This window comes from Stigmatopora argus, chromosome 11, assembly GCF_051989625.1.
Source record: "Stigmatopora argus isolate UIUO_Sarg chromosome 11, RoL_Sarg_1.0, whole genome shotgun sequence".
NCBI classification, from domain to species: domain Eukaryota; kingdom Metazoa; phylum Chordata; class Actinopteri; order Syngnathiformes; family Syngnathidae; genus Stigmatopora; species Stigmatopora argus.
In genome coordinates this window covers 8,853,507-8,879,110 of record NC_135397.1, presented here as the reverse complement: position 1 = coordinate 8,879,110, position 25,604 = coordinate 8,853,507, and the positions used below count along the sequence as shown (strand labels likewise).

General features: G+C 40.1%; 1 protein-coding gene across 3 annotated transcripts; it reads left to right on the top strand.

The window, feature by feature from the left end:
- The first annotated feature begins 137 nt into the window (after positions 1-137).
- Positions 138-22,239, top strand: ttc7a (tetratricopeptide repeat domain 7A). 3 transcript variants are annotated; one of them, XR_013303778.1, is made up of 21 exons: positions 138-286; positions 976-1,162; positions 1,863-2,026; positions 2,155-2,323; positions 3,924-4,054; positions 4,257-4,381; positions 4,638-4,716; positions 4,831-5,000; positions 5,525-5,588; positions 5,679-5,816; positions 6,333-6,416; positions 6,726-6,830; positions 7,955-8,072; positions 8,197-8,254; positions 8,560-8,632; positions 9,308-9,468; positions 13,129-13,245; positions 13,439-13,551; positions 13,915-14,062; positions 15,636-15,838; positions 20,805-20,953. XR_013303778.1 is itself a non-coding variant. In XM_077612655.1 (21 exons), the coding sequence occupies exons 1-21, from the start codon at positions 230-232 to the stop codon at positions 21,021-21,023; spliced, it is 2,670 nt and encodes an 889-aa protein (XP_077468781.1). In that variant the 5' UTR covers positions 138-229; the 3' UTR covers positions 21,024-22,239. The 3 variants fall into 3 exon arrangements, 2 of the variants coding, with proteins under 2 accessions (XP_077468781.1, XP_077468782.1); XM_077612655.1 differs by having other exon boundaries at positions 13,928-14,062; positions 20,805-22,239; XM_077612656.1 differs by lacking the exons at positions 4,638-4,716; positions 4,831-5,000 and having other exon boundaries at positions 13,928-14,062; positions 20,805-22,239.
- Positions 22,240-25,604: the final 3,365 nt, after the last annotated feature.

Sequence of the window (25,604 nt, the reverse complement as noted above, 5' to 3'; positions counted from 1 at the left end):
TTACAACAGCTTAAACTTTAAGACCGAGGCATGGAAAAAAACACAGTTTGCAATTTTTGCTTGAGGTCGTTTTATTCTTCCCAAAAACATTATTTTCTTAAGGATGTGCTATTCCCTTTTCGACAGAAGGGGCGCAAAGAAGCTTCCACGACCAGAACCTGAATCCAATTTTGAGACTGCTACTTGGAGCGACTTCACTGATAAAAAAGACGCGCTCTTCTAGAAGCAAATGTCAAGTTTCCAGAGAGAAAATGATCCCGCTAAATCCTTATTCAGAAGACTTGAGGTTTCATTTTATTTATTTATTTGTCATAATGTTGCTTTCATTGCCTTCTTAACTATTCCTGTCTGTATACCAGTGCCGTGATTTAGGACGAACCCAATTCATGTAAACAATCTCTATCTCTATTTATATACCTGTAATTATAAATGTAATCTCCCTTTTCGGTAGTTCGGTCCTTAATTTTGATATTCACTGCCATTCACGGCGATAGACATCAAATCCATTTGAACTACATCATCATAATGTTTCACTAACATTGACGGCAATAGACGTCCATTTCAGCCCCCCAGTCAAATTGCATTGGACATCAATCGCCGTCAATGTTAAACAGGTGGTTCTATCGATAGTTCTATTGATACACCAAGGAGCAACTGAACTACGTTTTCAATACCTGATTTACAGCCTCATCTATATTTTATAACCGTGTAATAACAAACAGAAATCATTACACTGCTGTTTTTTTCTGCCCTACCTGATCCACTTAAAGTTTTAACTAAAAGATTAACAGCAGGCATGCCTTCACTCCTGACTCCTTAGTCACGTGACTTGGTGAAAATCCTTCCATATAGTTTGGTTAATATGACTTTTTAAAATACATTATTTCTGGATATACAGTGGTGGCAAACCCACCCACCCACATACAGGCGCGCGCGTCTGCGCGTTAAAGATGACATATTTATTTCTCCTGAAAGTCAGCGGTCACTCCCATCGTATCCGGGGAGTACAGTCAGCACCGGGACCGAGCCGCTATGGCCTCGCGGATTTCGTTCACCCAACTGCGGTTGGAAGCGGACGTGGATCGGTACCGGGCCGAGTGCCAGTGGGACCGGATCCCCCCGATCGTCGAACACATGCAGGCAGCGCACATGCACGAAGAGGGTGAGCTCACGTCAAATAAAGTTGGGCTTTAATACTTTGCATGCTGATTATTGTGAAAGCAGTCTTTATCACACTTTTTTTAGTAAATGATTATACATAGTATGACTTGAATTTGTGTCAGTGAGTGGCATGAGAAGTTGAACTTTGTACTGTTGACAACTTGCAGTTCCAGCTGGTGGATGGCAGGTCAAAATGAAGGGGCCCTCATTTTTGCTTAGTTTACAGCAGTTGTTCATCGATATGATCAATCTTAGTCAATTCATAACAAACATCTTAAATGAAGCCCTGCGATTGGTTGCCCACTAATTCAGGGTGTTGTCCCCCGTCTCATGCCCGAAGTCAGTCAGCTGGGATAGGCCCCTAGTGAAAATGAATGAATGAATCTTAAATGAATTGAATTGGATGCTTTGATTGTTATTATACAAGGATAATGAGATTTAAAGCTTCCCCACAAAGTGCAAAAATAACAAGAACAAACAAACAGACAAATAAAGAATCAATAAATAATAACATACTATATAAAGAAAATAGATGGTACAAACTAGAACATTGTTAGTGAATCTGGTTTTAACTCCCGGACTGTTTGCTTCTGAGTTTTAAAATATTTATGTTCCAAAAACACGTGTGAGTTGCTTTCCTGTCCTTGAAGATACTGTGTTCACCATGATGTTTATTTTTTATTTTTTAATCTTGCTTCCAGATGACTATGGGACACTACTATTGGCAGAAGCACTGCTGGAAGAGTGCCTGCTGGAAAATATGGATTTGCTAAGGATCTCTACACCTTTAATTGATAAGATGCAACCCCAACTATGGCAGACCAAAAACTACCTGAACCTCATCTTGAGCCGGGGACGTCTGACTGTGAGTCAAATGGGCCGGATAGTTTCCTTTTCGGAGTTATCAATTGCTCATCAAATCTTACATTGTTTTAGCCTTGTGAATTCAAATAATGGGAAAACAACTTGACACATCTCTTTTTGTTCCTCCAGCCCCGATATTTAAACGAGGCTCTGCTGTTGATGGCCAAAGTACACTATGTGCAGGGTTGCCACCGTGACGCCCAGGGAATGTGTGCAAGGGTGGGACTGGAGGAGCTAACGCAGGACGATCAACCCACCTACCACCTGCGCCTTCTAGCTGAGGCCTTTGTCATTAAAGGTACTAGAAACTTCATTTGCTGTTAGCCCTCCCACTTCAAATGGCTTGGACGTCTAATATTGATGAACTAACTGGGGGGAGACGTCATCACATTTAATGCAGGTCATCAAAGAAAGTTCATTTCCCTCCTTCTTCAAATGGATTGGACGTGGGGACGGTGGGAGGGTGCAATGTGGCTAGAAGAAGGACATTTTTTTAGCTCATCATCTTCCATTGATAGGATAGACGTCCAATCCATTTGAAGTGGGAGGGTCGGCAGTGAATGTTCATCCGCTGCTACCCTCCTACTTCAAATGGATTGGTCGTCTAATGGTGATGGACCAATTAGTGGGAGGGTGCATCATGGCCAGAGGAAGGACAATATTGATTTTTTTTAGCTCATCATCTGCCATTGATGGTGATAAAGGCCCGTTTTAGGCATTTTAGTGCCATATCAGTAACAATAGTATGAAGATTGATTCATTAATTAATATTAATTCATCGGATCTGATTTTCATTTGCCTAAATACTTCATATGTACTTAAAGATACATTGGACATTTTCAAAAGTCAAAATCCACGTGATGGGGCAATATATTCATGGATAATCACATTATTTTCACCATCATCTCATTACATCCAATATTTCCTGATGAGCCGTTGAGGCTTCCTGCTAGACGAAATACAATTAAATTTACAGTCCCTGGCATATTTTAATTCCAGCTCGTTGTCTTGAGAATGCTCCCTAAATTCTTCTAAGGTGGACTAATATAGATGATGTTAAAGGTTGCATGGGAAAGTCAACCCATTCCTCTGGGGCTTGCCTCTCTTACTGTAGATCCTGGAGTCATGCATGCTGTTGAGAGACTTACTGTGTGTCTGCTTGGAATATTTTGGCAATGGATGTCTATTTGTAGCACTCTGCTTATTTGATTAGGCTCGGCGTCCTGCCTGGAGCTATTGACCTTATCAAGTCTCATTCTACCTCAGAAGTTTGCACCTGACCAGGGATGAAACCAGAAATTTCATATTTTGTTAAATAGTGACAAAAAGTCAATCCCAGTCGCAGGCGAGTTTTCCTTTTAAGGAGCTCCATTGGATTTATTTTAACCCGACCGATAGACTGGTTAAGGTAAAAATACTAAATAATCCTTAGAAAATCAAAGTTCTGCATGCAATGTGACATGAAACCATTCATTTAAATGGTGAAAATAGCATTCATGCTAACTTGCTTCATAATTAATTTATTATAATAACAAGTACAACAAATAACTCCTGAGTAACTGAGCTAAACCTAGTGTCATCAACTCTCACTGTTGACGATCTCTCCTTTTGTGGTCTGTCGCTGGGTCTAGTCCATGTCTTTCCTCCTAAATTACTGCAAACCAGAGTGTTTTACTACATCGATGTGATGAAAAGATACTGTTCTGCATTTGAATACTTGAAACCATCCAAGTTGGTCTTCTTCTTAACCTTATCACTTTGACAGCTTAGCTATGAGGCACATAGTACCTTATTGCCTTGGTCGCCAATGGAATGATAAACAAAGGACAATGTTTCCGTTTTAGGTCGTTTTTTTTTTCCTTTTCGGTTCCTGACTGTGGTATCTGTACGCATTCCAGGTCTGTCTTTGGACCACCAGGCTCTTTCGACAGTATCTCGTATCCGTCTGTTGGAGAGGGAGGAGGAGAGTCTCTCCTGTTACCTTAAAGCTTGTGATGCAGCCTTATCGTACCTGCAAGAGCTTGATAAGGTATTCCTCCAAATATTTTTCTCACTTAAAATTTCTAAATGTAATATATTATATTATTAGTTATATCATATCAATGTTATATCACAATGAAATGACCATATTGTGAAAGATTGGAATACAGTGTCAAGCAAAGTGGGAAAAAAATTAAGGCACATTTGACATTTTTATCATACATTTTGTTTGAACTAAACATTTATTTCAGACCGTTATAACACCCCACACCAAGACAGCCAAACTCAGTCTGCTTTCTTCACCTGTGGACTTTGACCTGGGTTTTTTTCTTCAAGCAGCCCTACAGAGTGCTTACCTGTGTTTGCTGCAGAGAGGGTGAGTTCAGCACGCACAAGCGCAGCAGTATTGTTTAACAATAGACGAGATGTATTAAATTGTTTCGCCAATAGATGTCAGTATTGCTTCTTGACTCAAAAAAGAACTTTAGTCTGTCACAATGGAACTGTAAGAAAATAGCAGGAGTGTAAATGTTTTATGTATGTGTGTATGTATATATATATATATATATATATATATATATATATATATATATATATATATATATAAATCACTGAAATACTCTGTTTTTTAGTCATCTGGCGCAAGGCGCTCACCAACTGCGTCGTGTTATGAGGGTGGTAGAGTCACGAGGGTCTCAGGGATTTAGGAAGGTGAGTTAAGTGGCCTTGTCCACAATTCGAAAACTTAAATGTATAAGTCAACATCATGTTGCCAACATACTGTCACCGAGGGAGTACTTCAAAACACATTGAATACTTTTATAGGCTGCAGCAAGGAAGCTGGCAGCAGTCCTGCTAAGTTCGGTGTCGGAGGACAGTTACTGGCCTCCTCTGGGGCCCCCACCCTCATCTTGGCTCCGAAGAGAGGGAGCCGCCACCTCCAAAGATGCGCTCTACCCTACTGTCAAACCACCGCAACGTTACACAACTGACAGGTTTGGAACGTCTCGCTTTGGAATTTCATTAATTGGAATATTCTGATTATGGTCGAAATAACTTGTAGTAAGCCTCATTAGAAAATGAATAAATATAAGTAGACAAGATGCATGGACCAAAGTGGGGGTGAGGGGGTGCTGTACCATAAAATGTTTTTATCTGTTCATGGTTTTATTGAGTTTTCAAGAGGGCCGAGTTAGGCGCAGCTGCAGTATTCATTCATGGTATTTAAAAAAATGTCTGCCATTGACGGAGAAGCTTTCTGAACAAGCCCACTATTAGCTATTGCACTAGAAATTAATCAATAATACACGTTTGCGCAATAGGAATGGATGTGAGCTACTTTACATCTGAGAACATGCCGGGGTTACTGCTAGGGTGGCCCGTGTTAGGTTACACACCAGGTGAGTCCGAAACCAGACCCCGATGGCGACTCCAAAGGCTGCGGTTAATGATATCTATGCATTTGCATGTTTTTCAACAAGTAATACATTCTCTATGTGTGTTCCTTTTGTTACCGCAGTTGCTTCTGTCCCCAGGACGTGGTAGAAGAGGCTGTGTTGCTGCTTCTAGTTACAGAGTCCATGGTGAGACATAAAGGCGCGCACACAGTGCATGGATATTGTTTACGTATGGAGTGTAAAAGAAAACTGTTTTGTTATTATCACTTTATCCAGGCTAGTGGTGATGCCGTCATTAGTCGATTGCCGGATCAGGCCGAGGCTCGACAGGCCACCCTTCGGGATTCCGTCTCCGTCTATGACATGCTGTCTATCGGCATGGTTAGGAGGGGGCAGTACACTATGTTGTCTGAGGTCTGCTGACACCCCTAATGTGCATTTACACTGTATAGTAATTGATATATATGTAAGGGACAGGCTGGTCTTCTGCCAACTTTTTTTTTAGGAATGCCCCTAACAACCTGAGCTAAAGAGCTCCTTCTCTTTATTGCCTTTGTTCTTTTTACTCACGCACATTATATGCAATTCCACCGAGTTACTGGATATATACTTTTCCTTCTCCTCAGTTTTGAATTCGATATTCTCTTAAGCTCATTCACCCCCAAATTGTGCATGCGTAAGAAGCGGGGCTTAAATAACAATTGTCATTTTATGAAAGACTTCTCACAATGTGTTAGTTAAGTTTCAACTCATATTTTCACTAAGTGCATTTAATTCAATTTTATTTTTGTTGATGTGATCAACTTTGACTTATTACAGTTAGTAGGCCACCAGTCATTTTATCCCCTATCATTTTCTTTTATTGTGGACCTCTTGGTCTTTACAATCCATAATGAGGATGTTTGTCAATAGTTTGCCTTATTTTTGCAGTGTTTGGAAAGAGCAATGAAGTTTTCTTTTAATGAGTTCCATCTCTGGTACCAGCTAGGCCTGTCACTCATGGCGTCTGGGAAGGTAAGGTTCTTTCCCCCTAAGTTTATCTGTGTCATTCACAATGATAGACGTTCATTAATATGACTTTTTTTATACCCTTCTGCTGTGAGGTGAAATGACTTTATCATGAGCACACGTGCAATATATTTGGACACGGAGCGCTAGCAGCAAATAAACTCCTTCATTCACTGTAGCACTCACCGTTCATATGGATTGGACGTCTAGCAATGTCAATAGCAGCCATTGAATTAAATGCCATTAAGATTCCGTCTAACTTTCACAGTTGATAAATGTAAACAAATTCCTGACTCATATTTAGTATTTTTTTAGGCGGTTGGTGCTGTGTCTGTGTTTAAAGAATGTGCCAGGATGAAACCAGATGACCCCTTGTTGCCCCTGATGGCTGCTAAAATCTGCATCGGTCAGCTGCATTGGGTGAATACAACACACAATGCAATTTCATGTAAAAGCACATGATAATTCACACACTTATGTTGCACTATAGAAAGTTGACCTTATTCAATTTTACTCAGTGGAAATTACTGTTTTATTCTTTTTTAAATACATCAAATACTGTATCATGTCATTTCTGATTAGGTACATTTAAGGAATGCAATTGAGGTTTGTTTCATATAAATGCCATTATCACCAGATAGAGGATAAAGCATGCTCAAGTTGCAGTGTATGTAAAGTTCATTGTATGCACTGTATGTAGGTACACATCAAAACTATCATACTCCATCATTTGTGTTGCTCATATTATTGGAGTGGCATTCAAGTCACTCAGGCAGACACATGACCAGGATCAAGCACAGGTCAGACCGCCCTGCTGTTCATGACCCCAGCAAGAATGGCAAAGCCGCACCAACTGCCACATATTTTCGGGGGGAGAGAAAGAATGGGCAAGAATGAGGCAGAAAAGAGAAAAGGGCCTGATTAGAAAAGAGGAGTTTACAGGGTCGAGTATGGAGAGCACATCTGTCAGTCGCTGGAGCTCACGCTAGGCCAGAGACAGTAAGGAGCTTATGGTCTTAATCACAATGGGACTCTGTGGCCATAGCACAGTGGGGCATTACATAAATGGGCCACCATTATCTGCCATCAGATGGGCCAGAGTCTTCAACATACTGTACAATCGCAAACGACTTTCTTCTCTGGTGGTATTTTGGGGATCGCCACAGGACTTTAAAATCTAATGTTCCCCCATCAGCATTATCACTGCATAACTACATTTCTAAATTCCTGGAAAGAAGATTTTGTTGTTGTTTTCCTACCTCAAGATTGAACAGTTGATTCATGAGTTCACTCCTGAATACTATATTCCTCATCTTTACATATCCCACCAACATCAAAGACTGGAAACGTGAGTGTCCTTGATGTATTACCGGTGCTGGGAAAAATCCACCACTAGCATCATTAGAATGGTCATTTCCTAATAGAGGCTTTAAAAAAAATAAAACATTGAAAATGAAGACAAAATGATCTAACAGGAAAGGAAGCTCAATATTCTCATCACGCTATTCACACAAAAGTTAACAGATGGTATTTGTGTGTTTCAGTTCTCAGAAGCAGAGTCTCTTTCTCAAAGTGTGGTATCGATGGGAGAGGGTGCTGGGGAATCTCTTCCTAGGGCCTACCTGGCTCTAGGACTCTCTTACAGTTTGCAGGCTTCTGATGGTAATAATGCAAAACTTACTTAACACATGAAAATTAAATATGTACTATGTATCAATCACAAAAAATGACATTAGTCTCGAGTACCCATCTACCCTGACCCGTCAATTTTGTATTTTTCTGGCAGCCTCTTTGAAAGAAGATCGAAATGAATACAACAAAAAAGCGCTAAGAATTCTGAAAAAGTAAGTTCCAGGTAATCCATTCATAACAGTGTTAAATCTGACATGTTTTTTTTATAGTCATGAAATGCGGCACATGTGCTCTATTGCTAACCAATTCTTAATTTATCTATAAAAAAAAGACAGGAGTTTTATTTATTTGGCTAGCTCCTGTAGTTATCATTTTCACATAAATTGCTGACTTGCTATCAACAATATTTTTGACTTTATTGTCTCTAATAGATGTAGACTGCACATTTAATTGAATGCAAAATGTAATATACTGTATAATAACTGAACTCTTGTCTGTTTTGTCTCTGTCTTTGCAGGGCTCATTCATTAGACCCACAGGATGCTCACATTGCCATGTGCATGGCTCTCCAGTTGGCTCTTGTACGGCAGGTGAAAGCAAATGCATTACAAACACAAAGCACACTGTCTTCATTTCAAATGTTCTTATGAAGGATTCAGAATAGTAACTCTTTTGTAATTATCTGTATTTCAGCAAATAATGTGTTGTCATGTCAACAGACAGCGACCCGTGGACACAAGATTTGAAATATTGTATAATAAAGATCACTTTAGACTAAAACTGGGTGGGAAAAACAACTGGACAAAAAATTTACCTTTTTTGGCAAATGACTGTAATCGCTGTAACCTGATTACAGTTACAGAGTACTGTAATCTGACTACAGTTACAGGTTACTGTGATCTAATTACAGGTTGAAATTACTGTAATCTGTAAATTTATTACAGTTACAGACACCAACCCATGAAAAGTGTCAGCTTTACAAGTTTTCCAATGTAGTGACCACTGTCCCTAAAATGTTTCTCTCTAGCGTGAACAAATTTCACACACAAAAAAACCCTTCAAGATCCCAGATCTCCTCTATTGCTGTTCTGTTTACCATGTGACAAACAAATCGTTCTAAAATTTACACTTCAAAAATGGAACTAAAAGTGTTCCTAATCTTCACCCTGCTGTGAAATTTACTGTCCCAATTTTACCAAACTATACTCATTAAAACCAAGGAAACATGTCTTAATTCACCCACAATAACGATTATGCATCCACAGGTATCTGCGGCCATGGAGCCTTTGCAGGTGGCTTTATCTCTGCAAGGGGATGACTTGCACTCCCTCCATCTACTGACACTTCTCCTCAGTGCTCAGAAGCACCACCGCCATGCCCTGGACACCTTGGGACTGGCTCTGAGCCAACACCCTGACAATTTCAAGTAAAGACAGCCGCAACACCATAACACTGCTCAAGCCACAAAAATACTGATGAATTTGGCGGTCAACTGGGAATTGGAACTACTAAAAGTAAAAATGCGGAGAGCGAGAGACAGAAAGAGAGAGAGAGCAAGAGACATGCAGCACCAACACTTGTCATCTTGCAGGGATAGGGTGTCTCAGCTCCACCGCGTTGGAGGCCAGACACACACACACACACACGCATACACACACGCGCACGCACACACACTCGCAATGCCTTATTTAGAAGTGCCAGAGTGAAGGCCTGCATTGCGGTACCTATTTCCCCTTATACACCCTTTTGCCTTTTAACACTCTGTAGCGCTAAACCAAAACATCACGCAGGCTCTCAACTTGCTCAATGTTTTAGAGTATTTAATTTAAAAAAAATACATTCAAATAAAACAAAACCCAATAATTTCTTGGAAAGATTGTCAAGAAATTGCCAGGAAATTACTAAAACATCAGTTTTTGTACCTAGAATAAGTACGATTATGATATCAGTAATCAGTCCAGGTGAGTGTCTTCACGCAAATTATATTATGAAAAAAATGTTGCATCATCTCGAGATATTTTATCATTTTTTTTATTGCACTATTGCTTGCAAATGCATTTCTTAATACAACCGTTTGGGGTCAGTGTTGACCACCCTGGTCCCAATACCAACAAGTGTATACGTACTACAACACTACATTAGGAAGGACTGGAAGAGAGTGATATTGCAGTAATACAAGAAAATAAATGCAACAACACGGGGGAGGAAATAACAGAAGCTATAAAGAAGGAAAATAGCTTTGCAGAATTGAGGAATGGTTCTATCATGAAACTTCACTCATTTGCCCCCCATTTAACCCAATATGGCACTCATTGAACTCATTGGCTGCCATTGACAGAGCTAAACGTCCAATTTTTTATGACTTGGCAAGGCTGGCAGCAAATAACTGCTGTTAGCCCGTTCAGTAAAGATACATTGGATGTGTAGGGCCATTAATTATACGGTATCAATTAGTAATGTTCTTGGTTTGTTTTTATGGTATGTTTATACGTATATTATATTTACTTGCCCTATGAAATGTTAAAATGAAACCTTTGCACCCTTTACTGTAGTTAGAGAGACACACTCTCTTTTGTAGAGACACTTGACTACTTTGACCTGTTTAAGTGCTCTTTAGTTGCTGGAGTGAATCACCTTTGGTCCTTTAGTCAGGAACTCCCATCACTTCTGTAAATATGAGTTCACATGTGCCTGCAGCATCAGCTGTCATTCCAAAATTGTGTGTTATTGGGCTATGCTAAGAACCTGAATTGGGGAGAGAGAGAGAGACTGATGAAACAAATTTGCTGCATTGACTTATTATGAGATTGCTGTATTGATAAAAGTGGTTTTCACATCTATTCCCTAGGGAATTTGTTGTGATTGAATGAGGGATTATGTTTATTTGGCAATTAGAGCACAAGTTGCTACCACCGGCACTGTTGCTATAACATAATCTCAGTTAAGGCCCTCTTATGGGAAATTTGAAAGGATTTTTTTAATGGTATATGGATGCTAATTTAATTCAAGATTAGATATGGGCATCTGCAACTGCTAGTTGCTGTGGCATAGAAGGCACGATAGAAAGGAAAACAATCATTAACTTGTATTTTAATCAGTTGTGCCAAGTCATTGTGATTGGCCTTCATTGGAGTTGTATTGTTCGTGAAAAGCCTCTTGAATATCATTTGTGTTCATTGAGTGTCCCATTTCCCAGCCAGAAGGCTGCTAGGTATTGCACAACTGTAGTCTGTCCTGTGCTGGAGAGAGGAAATTTGTGTGTGTGGGTGTGAGGAGGGGTGATGTACTTGTGTCTAGGATTTTAGTCTTACACATTGATAATGATCTGTGTCACTGTATTTTTGTGTGTGCATGCATGTGCACGATACCTGTCAGCATTGGCCTCTCTGCACCATAGCTAACTGTCAGCTGGCTGTACAATACCAAAAATACTATTCTCCCAGCTTCTGAGTTCCATCTCTTGTTTCTTTAGCCTTATTTATCGATGAATATCACTTTATCATTTTTATTTTTAAATGTTAATTTTCACATTTTTTATCTTCTGGTTAAACACACACAGGCATATACACAGTTTGTTCCTAATTATAACATCACATTTTGGGGTCAGCTTCCAAAGGTTAATTTTTTTTAAATGACCAAAAATAGTCACATGACCTATAAAGAGTCGATGTACTTATATTAGTATGTCAATATGAGGTGATAGAGAGTAGGAGGATGTGCGTCTTAACTGTACGATACTCCTGCTCTAAACAAAATAGCCTTTGATATTGAACTTGTTGAATAAGGGTTTGATTTTTAAGGCAACATGCATGCATGCGTGTGTATTTGGCATGTACATATACTTGCTTATTGCTCCAAAGGACGTATATCTGCACAGGGTTTACTAATGTAATCTTGTGTTTAGTGCATGTGTTACACCTGCTCATGATGCAGTGAAAACAAACACTGATTCGTAGGAGTGCGGGATGAGTAATACTGTACTGTAGATGGACCACTTTTTTCAAGGGAACATTGCAAGCTGGCTATTTTTAAAGGCAGTTGATGCTGGCACTCGTTCCTGTAAGCAGGACACCACTAAGCATTTATACTGAGGAGCTCTGCTTGGTGCCATCCACTCACCAGCACTGTAATCTGTGTACACTGGGTGTATTCCCACTAGGCCAAAAATGACAATTGGAATTGAAGTTCATTGTGTAATATTAAAATCTACTGTGGTGAGGGTGGAAGGCCTTCTGAGCCTTCTCTGATGGCCTAAGTGTTTGCTTCACTGCCCTGCGTTTAAAACTTACATGAAATGGTGTTCATTTTATTCCTAAAAGAAGGCACAAATATACATGACACCTCCCAGTTACTTCTCCTATGAGCACATTGAAAACCCTTTTTAAGGAGCTAATTTGTATGAAACTCAGTTAAAGTGGTTTAACATGACAATCAACACCTTGCATTTAGTCCACAGAGAGAGTCAGCTCACATGATACACACCAACACACCATGTCACATTTCAACACTAGGATGGGTTTACACCACCGTAATGCCTCTAAACGTTTTGCCACAGTAGTAATAGGGAGCCTGGAGACACACACAGCAGGTGCACGCTTCATATAGTCAGTCCCTTCCGCCCACACACTCAAGCTTTCAACTCTTCCCAACTTCACCCTCAACATTTACATCATTTTCCCTCCTCCCCAGTAGTCTACTGGCCTCTGAGCTGGTAATAAGGTGCATTACACAGATAGTTTTCTCCCTTGGCACAAGGTCTTCTCACTCAGCTATTGATCCTCTCTCGTAGCCCTCACCCACTTGGTTTTCTCCATCTGCTGTCCACACAAACTTCCCTCTCTGATGGAGCATAAAATATTTGGAGGATCATTCAGCAAGGATGATGCAGTTGACAGCTAGATCACCATGGTGTTTTGGATTGTACTGTAGTGCACAATCCCGCCTTGCATTATGATGCCCGTGCCAGCCTGCTTTCAATTAGAAAACCCCTCTGGCAATTAATGCATACACACAGGTCATATCTGACATTGAAACATCACTTATACCATGCACACTTATAACATACATGATTTTTGTTTTGCTCTAGTTTACTCTTCACCAAGGTCAAGCTTAAAGAAGTCCTGGACGGGCCAGCTGTGGCCTTACAGACCTGCCAGGAAATGTTACAAATCTGGCAAAGTCGTTATGCTGTCAACCGCTCCATGTAAGTGAGTTTACAGTACTCATATTTACATAGAGAATATTTCCGGTATTTTATTATGTGGGGATATACCGCGAATAACTTTTGAACTATGTATCATTCATCCTGTGGCTCACGACACATATGTTCTGTAAAATTTGGCTAGGTATAATACAACTTATAAATACACATGTTTATTTGCATTTGTATTTTTCAGTGAGACAGATGATAGTAGCAGTATACCAGCAGTGGAGAGGGTGGATGCAAGCCCTAGAGTCAGTAAAACATCGATCCACCTCACTCTTCCTGACTTCCAAGATACCTCTACTGGTCTGCCTTCTGACTTCCTAAATCAAATATTTTAGCCTTTAGTACGACACACAACTCGAATCATTTGGTAAAAACTGGTGGCCCACCGGCCACGTGTGGCCTCCACCCCCCACTCACTTTGGCCCGGGAGTAGGTGGATGCCAAATGAATTTGGTTCAGATTGCTATGATTCAAATCACCCACAGTGGGAGATCTAAAATCCAAGGAAGCCTGGCATGTGTAACACTAATACGAATATGTCAGGGTTACAATAGCTGGAAAACATTCTATTGTTGCTGATTTCACAACAGTATGTTGTAGCTCTTATTTCGAGCCATTTGTCAAATTCATACACTATTTTATTCATGCTCATTCATAGCTCAGTTTTGACTTTCAGGCTCAAAGAGTCCCTCATCAGTTGCGGCTTCTCGTCTCGAGGCGGCACTCTCAGAAGTGTCAGACATAAGTTCCACGCATCGTCAAGGACCCACCTACATCTGGACCACCCTAGAACGTATTTGGCTGCAAGCTGGTACGGCACAATACTATCTTTTGGCTGTGATACCAATTCTGTGTGGTATATTGGCCAATGCATTGACAGTGTATCAAGACCACGTGTTTTGAAAAACCATGAAAAATATATATTTTATTACTAAACTGCTGTATACTCATTGGAATGTAAAGTAATTGCCGTTATGGGTTGGTCAGACACTGCTTGATTGTGCTATTGACGGCACTAAACGTTCAAGTCATTCACAAATGAACTTTACAAGATTTGGCCAAGAACTAAGCAAGTCTCAAATGTATTATTTTATCTGGTCTCACAAATTTATCTCAAGTTTCCAAGTTATGTTTGCTAAAAACGTGACATGTACATGCAGAAAATATTCACATTACAGCCAATAGTCATGCCTTGAAACATTCGAAATATCCCTTTTAAATACACGCAAGTCATTTTTGTCTACTCTACTTTGTATATGTGTACAAAGTACAATAGTTATAGGAGCAGATCCAACAACCAGCCCACCAATGTGTATCCAGTACCCTAGGGGGTTCGAATGGGTAAGGCGGATGGAAGTATGTCGGGGTCACATCCCTTGAGGTTCACAGCAATTCAAAAGTTATTTTTTATAACCGACTTTACATGTGCTGAGAAAAAAAAGCATGCCGTACTTGCACTCAACTCTCACAATGTGTGTCCTACCGTGTAATGGGACCAAGCAGAAGAAACTTCATTTCTCTACTCTTCCCAGCATTTTTGCTCTCATCGGTCACTTCCGGTCTCAATTTCACTTCCTGATTGGCCACTTAGGGAAAAACAACACACAGAGATATACAATCACATGAATTTGAGAAATAAACATGTGAATTTATATAGGATATAAGAATACATTCCATATTCCACAGGATTCACCATAAGACATTTCACCAGTTATGGTAAATATCCTAATAATTACTTTTTTAGCAGTATACATCCTTACCAAGATTTGTGAAAACAATATACTTCTTCCTGCCAACTGCATGAATGATTTTACACAGCATTTGGGAGCCAAAGGCATGCGTGATATTTGCACAACAAAGTTCATCTCAGTTCTCTCTCCACCACATGCAGAGTGGTGAGCTTTGAGAGTTGAAAAGTTCATTCCTCAAGGCTTCCTTGGCTGTTCGTGTGCAGAGATGCACTGTCACGGAAGGATCCGTTGGACAGTATGCAATTTGTTGTACATGACCTACTTCATTTTCTCATTTATTTGTGCAATCTTGTGTGGGGCAAACTACCATCCTCCCAGACCAAGGCTGCTTCAGTATGTGATTTCCTTATTTAGACAACAGTTCCATATGTTCCCAGGCACTCTGTTGCTCCTTAAGTTAGGGTTCATGAGTGGGTTTATAGGGAAGTCCCCAATTCGATCACATGATCAGAAATCGAGGCAGATCGTAATTTTCAACAGATCGGAATACAGTAAGAACAATCACGTTTTAAAGATGTATTTATTGGTGGGTTTTTTTTTATATTGGCTGCCATCCCTAGATATTTATGAGCATTTTTATATCAACTTGTTTAGATTTAAACATGCTGAATATGTCACAACATTTCTCTGTAGGAGAACTGTTCATGGAAGATGGGCGACTGAAAGAAGCCCACTTTTGCTTGACCGAGGCCAGCTCACTCTTCCCCAACTCCCACTCGGTGTTGCTACAGAGGGGCCACCTCGCTGAACTCCGGGGTCAAATGGAGGAGGCCAAAAGTCTCTATGATGAAGCCTTGGCCATCCACCCGACTGGGGAAAATATATTGGTGCACATGGTAAGCAAATGAGGAAGCTTGTCGCAAAGTTCATTGTGTTCATGGAACTAAACACACTAACAGTTATCCTTAAATATTTTACATGCGTTAAGATGTGTCTTCACAGATTTATCCAAATGTAAAGACAAACAAGGCATCTGACAAAAAAAATGGAACCTTACAATTAGGCCAGTAGTGCTGTGCTGCATAACAAGATGTTCCATAGCAATATGACAAAAACTTGAAAGGGTTGTTTTTACTGTGCACACTATTGATTAATAGTATACAACCAATACATTCTACATCTTTTTGTCTAGTGTACACCTCAATCACTTGAAATGAGTCGGTTCATTTTGAGTCCTCCAACTTTAGATAGAATATGGGTCACATTAGTACTAATTACCACACCGTGGAGTGGTGATTTTCCCTCCCCCATTCCTCAAAAGCACATTGCAACAAATGACAGCTTTATGATGTGTTAGTGTCTTTTCTGATTTTTCTGATTTTGGACAACCCTCTCTCACTCACTCTTACTCACACTTCCGCTCCACATTATATAGACCCTCTCTGGCCCACACAACATGGGTCTCTCTCCTCGCCTGCCTTCCAGATGAATTAACCGCTAAGCCTGTAACCTTTGAACTCTCTCCGTTTTCGTGCCGCCGGGACCGGCGAGGGCTGTTCCTCAAATCCAAAGATGCATGCCCACTCAACATGTTCACCAACACACGCATGCCATCCGTCTCCATGGTCACCATAGATGTGTTGGCTGATACCGCTGGCTTTCTCGTGACCACATAAGGCTAGCGCGTTTGCTTTGGTTATGCACTTTGGTGTGTGTGACGGACAAACGTGCAGTTGTGTAGTCGAGTCTCTTCCATATTTGGCCTGTGCTAGAGCCAATCCCTTGAGGTGAAACATTGAAACAAAGCCAGCTGGCAGTGTCCCACTCTGTAGCTCTCATAGGGCAGATGTGCTCTTTATAAGCATCTGTGTGTGTATGTGTGTGGATTTAGTCTTCTATTGTAGTGGGCAGAAATGAAACTAAAGAGCTACTACTACTTACAATGTATCCCCTCATAATTTGGATTAGATCCTAGACATACTAATGGATCAGCGTGCCGAATGGAGGCATCGTTGGTTTGTGGCTGCTAAGTGGGACAATGTGTGGGACATTTTACTTGGACATCTTCCCATAATACTGGCTTGCATCAGCCAGCGAGAATACAACCCTCAGTGGCTCAGGCTCCCTGCATGTATTTTTATACTGTATGTGCCGCTGACACTTTATGTGCCAGTGGCCCATTTACTCTGTTCGGCCTTTAGGGGAACTCTGATTATTCTTGGTTGATGTTCTTGAGCTATTTTTCTGCAAAAGTACATTCTGTTCTGTACTTTCCTTGAATTTCTTCCTCTGGGGTAGAAATAAAGCAAGATAAATTCTGACTGTTGCTTGCACAATTAAACTGGCATGATTTGAGGTATGTGAGCTTTGGGGTTTTTGCATTTGGATTTTTTCTCTTAATTTAGCAAAAATAAAATGTCCTATCTGGTTTGGTTTGACAGATTTACTCATCTTGTACAGTGCAATTGGACTTTTTAAGTACATTATCTTTCTTTTTACATTAGCTACCACAGTGAAATATTTCCAATCTATGCACGGCTACAGTTTGGTTTGAGACCCCTATTTTATGTCTACGGACAGTAATAGCACCAACTATGACCACATGCATAAGCAATTATCATTGCATCCCAAGCTATGGTCAGCTGCTGGTATTTTTGGTTCTATGAGGGTGTGTGCCATAATACCAACATAACGCTCCTATTCCTGCGCTTTCTCACCAGCAGTTTCCATAGTTTACCTCACAGGTTAGCGGAGAGCCATATGCACCCATCAAAAGAGCCACATGCAGCTCCCGAGCCATAGGTTCCCTACCTCTGTTTTAGGGCTACTGTTTGTCTGACGTCTGTGGAATGTGGCACGTTTTTGTATGTTCAGATGGTGAAGCTGATCCCAATACAGATCTCAGGCCTAACATGTGTTCTGAAATGAATCCGACCCACTCCCAACATCCTCCACATTTCATTTCCCTGCGCGCATAGTGGCACCTGCTCTGAGTCAGCCGCACATGCTCTACTTTGCCTCTTCTCCTGCTGAAGCATATTCATACACATGCATGCAAAATCTCAAGGACGGGGACTTGTGCTCATTGAATTAATTTTTTCCCAATTATCAAATGCTCCCATCATTCTCTCTTCTCCTCTCCCTGCGCTTGGGGGTGGTTGTTAGCTGATTGGATCATGCGAATACATTATTTATAACACTTCTTTCCATTTTATGGGATTGCCTAGCAACCCGGGAAATATATTCTATTGAGTAAGACCTGCGATAAGCACAGGGGAGGCAGTGGAAGAGATTCAAAGGAAAAAATGAATCAGGGCCACAAACATTCGGGCAATTGGGAGCTGCTGTTTCCTTGGTTGCTACGTACAGCTCACGCAGTTGTTGGGCATCTGTCTGCCCTTTTCATTATTCAGCTAACTTTAGAGATTCCTTGCTTGCCTTTCCTTCTTTGTTTACATGCACCTCCTAACTCAGCCCTCTTTCCTGTGTTTCTTCCACTTTCCTCAGGGATTTACCTTTCCGTTTTTTTCTTCACCTTCTGATGTGCTTTGTAATCCAGAGTCAATTGTGAAAACAGAAAAACACATGCTGGTACTCCAAAGACAGTAATTTACACTACTCATGTATATGAAGGAATGATCGGTCCGAATGTTTATTCGCACCTTGCTGTCAATAAAGTTCTAACCTTACCTAACCTAACATGGATTGGACGTCTCGCACCATCAATGGCACTGAAAGATGAGCATTCACATTAGTTTTAGATTGGTTTACATCTTTTAGTTTACAGTAATTCTTTACTTATGTAAACTTCGTCTCTTTGTTGTAATGATCTGTAAACATGCTTTTTCTTGAAGTATATATTTATGTGGTCCTTATGAACATTTTATTTGTATTGGCTGTACAGATATGACAGAAAGGTAAATGGAACAGTCAGCTCTGATGCAGGAAAATTGTTAAAATTTGAACCAAGGACCTAAATGGGATTGCTTAACTAGTGGGTCAGATGAATTCCCAAACTTATTCTTCTTCATGTTCTGTTTCACGTGTACCCAGGGAAGAAATCCCTTTTTTTTTTAGCCTGGCAACAATTGCTTATCTTACAACACACTATACTAGCGACCACAACAGCATTTAGTGGACATTGTGTATCAGTTAAGTTCAATGTGAGTACATACGGGGCTTAAGTTTTGATTTCCTGATGGACTCTCCTCTCCAGAAACCCTAAATGAATGTATTCTGTCAAACCAAGTAGATTATAATCAGTGAATGCAAAGTGAAACTATACGGGAAGCTACAAATTTGCTTAGGGCCAAGATTTCACTTTTAAATCTATATTTAATAAGGAATTACTTGATAACCATCTGCATGTCCATGTGGCTCATTTTCATTTTGGAAGCTATCAAGTTCCATCCTAGGAATAAAAATAAATTCCTAGGTTTGTAGTAAAATGTTGATTTCTTGGTGTTTTTCCTGGAGAATAGAAATTTACTTAATCAAATGCTGTTTTCCCCAAACATAATCTAAAATAGGGTTAGAAAGACAACTTGCCACTCAATTTAGCTCAGCGTACTACACTTGTGCTTAAGTTTTGATTTCCTGATGGACTCTCCTCTCCAGAAACCCTAAATGAATGTATTCTGTCAAACCAAGTAGATTATAATCAGTGAATGCAAAGTGAAACTATACGGGAAGCTACAAATTTGCTTAGGGCCAAGATTTCACTTTTAAATCTATATTTAATAAGGAATTACTTGATAACCATCTGCATGTCCATGTGGCTCATTTTCATTTTGGAAGCTATCAAGTTCCATCCTAGGAATAAAAATAAATTCCTAGGTTTGTAGTAAAATGTTGATTTCTTGGTGTTTTTCCTGGAGAATAGAAATTTACTTAATCAAATGCTGTTTTCCCCAAACATAATCTAAAATAGGGTTAGAAAGACAACTTGCCACTCAATTTAGCTCAGCGTACTACACTTGTGCTTTAATGAGATACAAACCTGCGCTGCTTAGCTCGAAGCAATCGGCTGAGGTAATACTGGTGACAGATGGCTTGGAGCACTTCAAGCAACACCAACTGACACTTTTAGTTTCCTTGACGCCAGAAAAAAAAGCAGTTCCAATGTTCTTCATCTCACATTTGTTGAAATTCCAATCTTGTCAATGTGATGTCCAAATTTAGTTATTAAGGTTTCTTTTTTTTTCACTGACATGTGTTCTGCTCATCAATCTCTGGAGCACAAGTGTCAAACTCGAGGCTCAGGGGCTAAATCTGAACCAACACGTCATTTTGTGTAGCTCGTGAAAGTCAACCATTCACGTTTTGTCACTAAATAAAAATAAATAGAATTAAAAGTTGTTGTTTTTTAAATTAAATTAAAAAATGTATATTTACAGTTCCCCCATTCAGTCTTAAATGTTCTGTTAATACCTTTTAATAGGGTTACATAAGTGTTAATTGATAGATCTGTAAAACAACTTCAGGAGCAGGTTAAGAACGAGGGAGAACAATTTCAAGGAGATACGTTTATTACCAGACTACAGGATGGGGAGAAGTCGAACGGCTGCGAACGCACAGCCTATTCGCCGCGACTCTCTTGTTAATGTTAGTGTTAGAAACCACTAAAGTGAATACATTAATTAGTCTAAATTAGATTCTGGTCAATGGATTTTGCCATGAATCCATTCCAAGAAAAAAAACATTTAAACAGACAGACACTAATTATGAATTCTAGTCTTTATCTTAGAAACGCATTTAAACCTGCAAAATATGTTGAGCCAGGAAACTGTTTTATACACCACAAAAATCTGCGGCCCAAATTTTAAACCCTGGTTTAATGGCTGAAACCTATTTTTTTTGCAGGGTGGCCTGCTGATCAAAACAGGGCGCGCGAGCCTTGGCGAGAAGGTCCTTCGCGATGCAGTTCAGGTCCATAGCACGTCACATAAAGCATGGAGCGGACTTGGGGAGGCGCTGCAGTCTCTGGGATCCTGCCAGGCCCCGGACTGCTTCCTCACAGCTCTGGAGCTCGAAGCTTCTTGTCCAGTTCGACCCTTCACCATCATTCCCAGGGAGCTCTGATGAACCTGTGATTGGCTGATTCAACCCCAGTTCAAACAAAGTTGTACAAGTGGGGACTTTTATATTGAAAGACCAAAACACAATGTTTTTTCAAGTTACTCAGAGTGATCCTGAATAATTGTATTATAAATCTAAATCATGTTTATTTTAGATGTTCATGGAGGTTTGGCTTCAAACTGTTTAAATTCTGAATTATTTCAGCGTGACCCTTTTATAAAGCACTTATTTAACTCATCGGCTTCCATTGTCAATAGCTTGAGGCGTCTATACTTCATTTGACAGGGAGAAGCTTGCAGCGTGTTTGTTGCTCTTCTGTTATGTAAACAGAGTATTAGATTAAATTACATTATTATGAGATTGTTGATTGGTGTCAATTTCATACACACACAAAATCATCTGCATGTGTTTTTCAGTTATTATGTCATCAATGTGTGCATATATGTATAAAGTGCCATACACGCATTTTAGTCGTCCTGCCCTCCAAATAAGAAGGCCCACAACGTGGCTGTGGTGTAGTTTCACATTTTTTATAGGACGAGGGGTCGCATTCGATCTTATTCCTTCCCATTATAAATAATAACAGCTTTTAAAATCACTGCCGGATGCTCCGTCTTCACCTGCCTTGTCAGTTGTGACTAATGGGCATCACTTCCCCTCCGAGTGTCTAACCGTATTAATATGAACACTGGGACTTGCCTACTGGCTTATGTAACACTGCCAGCACACTTCTCTGCTTCTGAACGTCCCCCACCTCCCTCTCTTCCTCTCTTGTGCTCTCTCCAGGCTAGCCTGATGTGATGTGGCTTGGTTGCCTAGCAGCCACCCCCTTGTTTGAGTTACTGGGGAAAGCGAGAGAGATTTCTGCTCTTCTTAACAACACACTCACACGCATATCATCCAAACAGCAAGAAGCATTTGATGACTACATTTTGAGTTTGCAGGCTTGTGAGTGTGTCTTTGATTTCTCCGCCTGCTGTTAGCGTGTGAGGTATGATGTGGCGGCAATCAATGACTTCACCTGGTGTCAATTGATTTGTCTTGAGGGGCAGAGAACCTGTCTTTGTTCTGCATACGCATCCATTTCCTAAAAACATGAGGATTCCTGTTTGATTTTTATGTAGTATATGCTTTTTTTTAAAAATAACTCTTTATAACCACCCACATTCCCAGCGTGACCTCCACGCACAAACAATACAAAATACTTGTGCAAACCTTATCAATCATTGTCCCTGTCTTTTTTTTCTTTTTCTAGTGTCTGGAAAAAAATCTATTTTGACTTTTCCCTTCATTGCTCGCCAGGCTGTTCTCCCTTGTTTCCAATCTCCTACTCATTAGCAATGTGTGACACCCACACTGAGGCTTTGGGAGATGAATGGTCTAACCCTGTGGGTAAAAGAATGAAATATTACAAGTTGTGGGCTCGCAGAACGGACATGCACATGCAGGCAGCACGCACGAGTTATAAAGGTTATGCTCACACACTGTCTTGACAGCCCTTGTAAGAGGAGACAGATTCAGGGAGAAAGTGGCCCACTGTTAAAATTCTCAGAATAACAACGGGCAAATCCTAACAACTGACAAATACAGAAGTAAAACACACTTAACATGATGTTTTTTCCCCCCAAACAATTAAAGCACTTTATCAGTTTTTAAGGCAAAAATACGTTGGGGAGACATCACACTTGGGTCATGAATATTAATATTGTTGTCTACATGATCCAAAATGGGGTGCCCACATATGTAGATGCCTCAATTATGAAGAAAATTATAATGAATGAAAACAGGAATATACTGTCGTTATGTCCTCAACACACTCATGTTGGTAAATACTACATTAAATAATGTAATAACATAGTAAAATTATAAAAAGAAACTAAGGTTAATTTTTAAATTATTATATGTACCAAGCAAAGAACGGTAGATAATAAATAGATGCCCACCATTATTGGATTTTATATTGAGTGAGGAAAAACGTTTATGTTGGGAAAGTCTGCGAGTGCTACTGTATCACCTCCTACATTGTGAAATTTTATTTTGGGATTTTATTTCACACTTCTATGCATCCCTCCTATGATTAACATAATGTGAGGGTAAGTACAAAGGCACTTTTGTAAAATCTTGCTTGGACCACTTTAATAGAACTGCCACCATCAAGTTTGAGTTACACTCCCACTTACACAGAGAGAATCTCATTATTGCATTGAATATGCTTGTTTAACACTCTGTCATTGTCATTTGGGGATTCCTCAAGGCACAGTTCTTGATAGGGTGTTTTTTAAAGCAAATTATCATTCAATTATTGTTTAGCTGATTTATGCCACCTAGAAACCACAATAATAAAACTCTTTTTTGTGTGTTTATTTCACACATGTGAAAATTATGTGAAGTGTAACTCAGAAAGGCTATGCTGAAATGGGATAACCCCTAAGAAGCTAATTAAGATCATTCGCCTGGTTAAGGTAATTAATTTTGTTTTTGCCTTGTTGTATGCACCACTGTTTGAAGTTTCCCAGTTCACATCAAAGCATTATTTCCTTCCTTGCTTGTGAAATAGAAACCACGGTATATAATGACAACAGTACATGCTGGCATCCATTATATACTGTATATAGTGTATGATCGAAGTCAATGGTTATAAAAATGAAGGTAACTACACGGGATTAAAGAACAATCGACTGCAATAAAAGTCATGGCTAAATTGCGCTGTATATGTGGTCTGGTATTTAGGTCACTGTTGTGTTTATGTGGATGTTTTGCCAACCCTTATGCACTTGTTAGGCAGCGCTGTGCATGTGCAAATTGAAAAAGAGAAAAAAAATATTCAAACTTCAGGGGGGCCTCTTCATGGTAGATTAACAATAAAAAACTATACATATATCATAATCTGTTAGGTGTGCCTCTAAAATCTATACTTCTTCTATAAAGGGGGTGTTTATTGTTGATGCAGTAGTCAAACAGTGCCAGTGACTTCATTCCCGCTTGATTATCCTTGGACCCACACTAACACCATCTAAACAATGAAGCTCTTTGTTTGGTAAAAGTCACCAACAGAGGCTGATTAAAGTGTCATTTGTTACGGTCCTGTCCGCCCCAGTCGTCAGCTGACTCATCAACACAATGAAAGCAAAAGAATTTGACGTGAACCAAAAAGAAAATAAATGGCCCAGCAAAAACCATTTATAGGCTGTTGGTTTAACTTATTGGCTGCCCTAGTTGATTTTGACTGGAAGGGGTAGTAGCGACCATTCGCTTACTCCGTCGCCCTATCGCCCTGAATTCATGTCATTGTACAATATGTGTTTATGAAGAAGCGATCCTGATTGACAAAGACGAAGCAGGTGGGTGGCCGCTCCAGCAAGAGATGGAGGGTGTTAAGTCGTCACTATGAGGCACATGTCGGAGATCAGATGTGGGCTGAAGAGATGACTGAGATAAGAAGGAGAGAAGGACTCCAAATGTTGAGAGGGGGAGATTACTGAGACTTGGCCCCAACAGAAAGAATGGCCGCATGCGGGTCGCCAACTCCATACACATGCCCTGTCCTCTCCTATGTTCACAAGGGTAAAAGGCAGTGGCAGGGATTCAAATGCCAGCCTCCACATGGATGTGGTAATGTGAAAGCACTGATCGCGTGACAGTCATCTCAAATAAAACACTTTAGCGATGCCAGTGTCCCATCCTCATGCTAAATCCTCTCACAGAGCTCATGACTGGGCCATGAATTGTTTTGATCTGTTTTTTTGTATATAAGTATATCAAGTATTCATTTTTTTTGCTTTAAATTATGCCTTAAATTTGGCATAACTAGTATACCTTTTTTTATCCTTACTCGCATTACAATCCAGTGCAAGTATAATAGCATTAGTTATGTTTACAGCAAATAGCAAGTAATGTCGTTTTTAGCAACAACCCGGTTATGCAAATATGCTCATGTGACTATACCATTTTTTTATTTTGCTATTTTCTGTCCTTTAAAATGACCTTAGATGTTTTCTAAGCTCTCTAATGAGAAAAATCTCAGAAAGTGCTGGCCTGTTTTTCTTGAAACTCACATAGACTCATCTGATAATCTACTCTCGTGGAGATTTGTACTACTGTTGATGTGCTGGCATGAGCACTAATGAATGAATTGAATGCGAAAACAAACGCTAGCCGTATGAGTATGCCAAGCATGTTGTCCCGGATCAGTCTGTTATTGCTCCCTGTTGCCCAGTAATGAACGCTACTATTACTTCCTATCATTGCTGCATTCTTTGTCTCAACATTATTGGCAATGTCGGGTTTGGCAAAAAAGAAAAAAGAAAGGAGAGAATGCACAGTAGTCCGCGATAAGAATAGCTGTTTTATTGTGTACCACTGCCTTGGCTCATAATAGTGACTGTGTTATCTGAGGGAGCAGCATGCCACACTAAGCTATGTGCATGTGATGCATGGATGAGCAGCATTCCTCCTCCTGAGTGCATCGCGGGGCACAGATAGTAGGAAGGGATAGCTGCCTGAATGCCAACAACAGTGAGGAAGAGAAAGGAGTGAGAGAAGTGCAGTGGAGAAATGAAGGCTGAGAGCAACACCGGGAACATT

Coding starts and splice junctions, on each gene's coding strand:
- ttc7a (XM_077612655.1), top strand. CDS start 230: ATGTCAAGTTTCCAGAGAGAAAATGATCCCGCTAAATCCTTATTCAGA. Junction 6,417..6,725: donor CACTCATGGCGTCTGGGAAG/GTAAGGTTCTTT, acceptor GTATTTTTTTAG/GCGGTTGGTGCTGTGTCTGT. Junction 15,839..20,804: donor AAAATATATTGGTGCACATG/GTAAGCAAATGA, acceptor TTTTTTTTGCAG/GGTGGCCTGCTGATCAAAAC.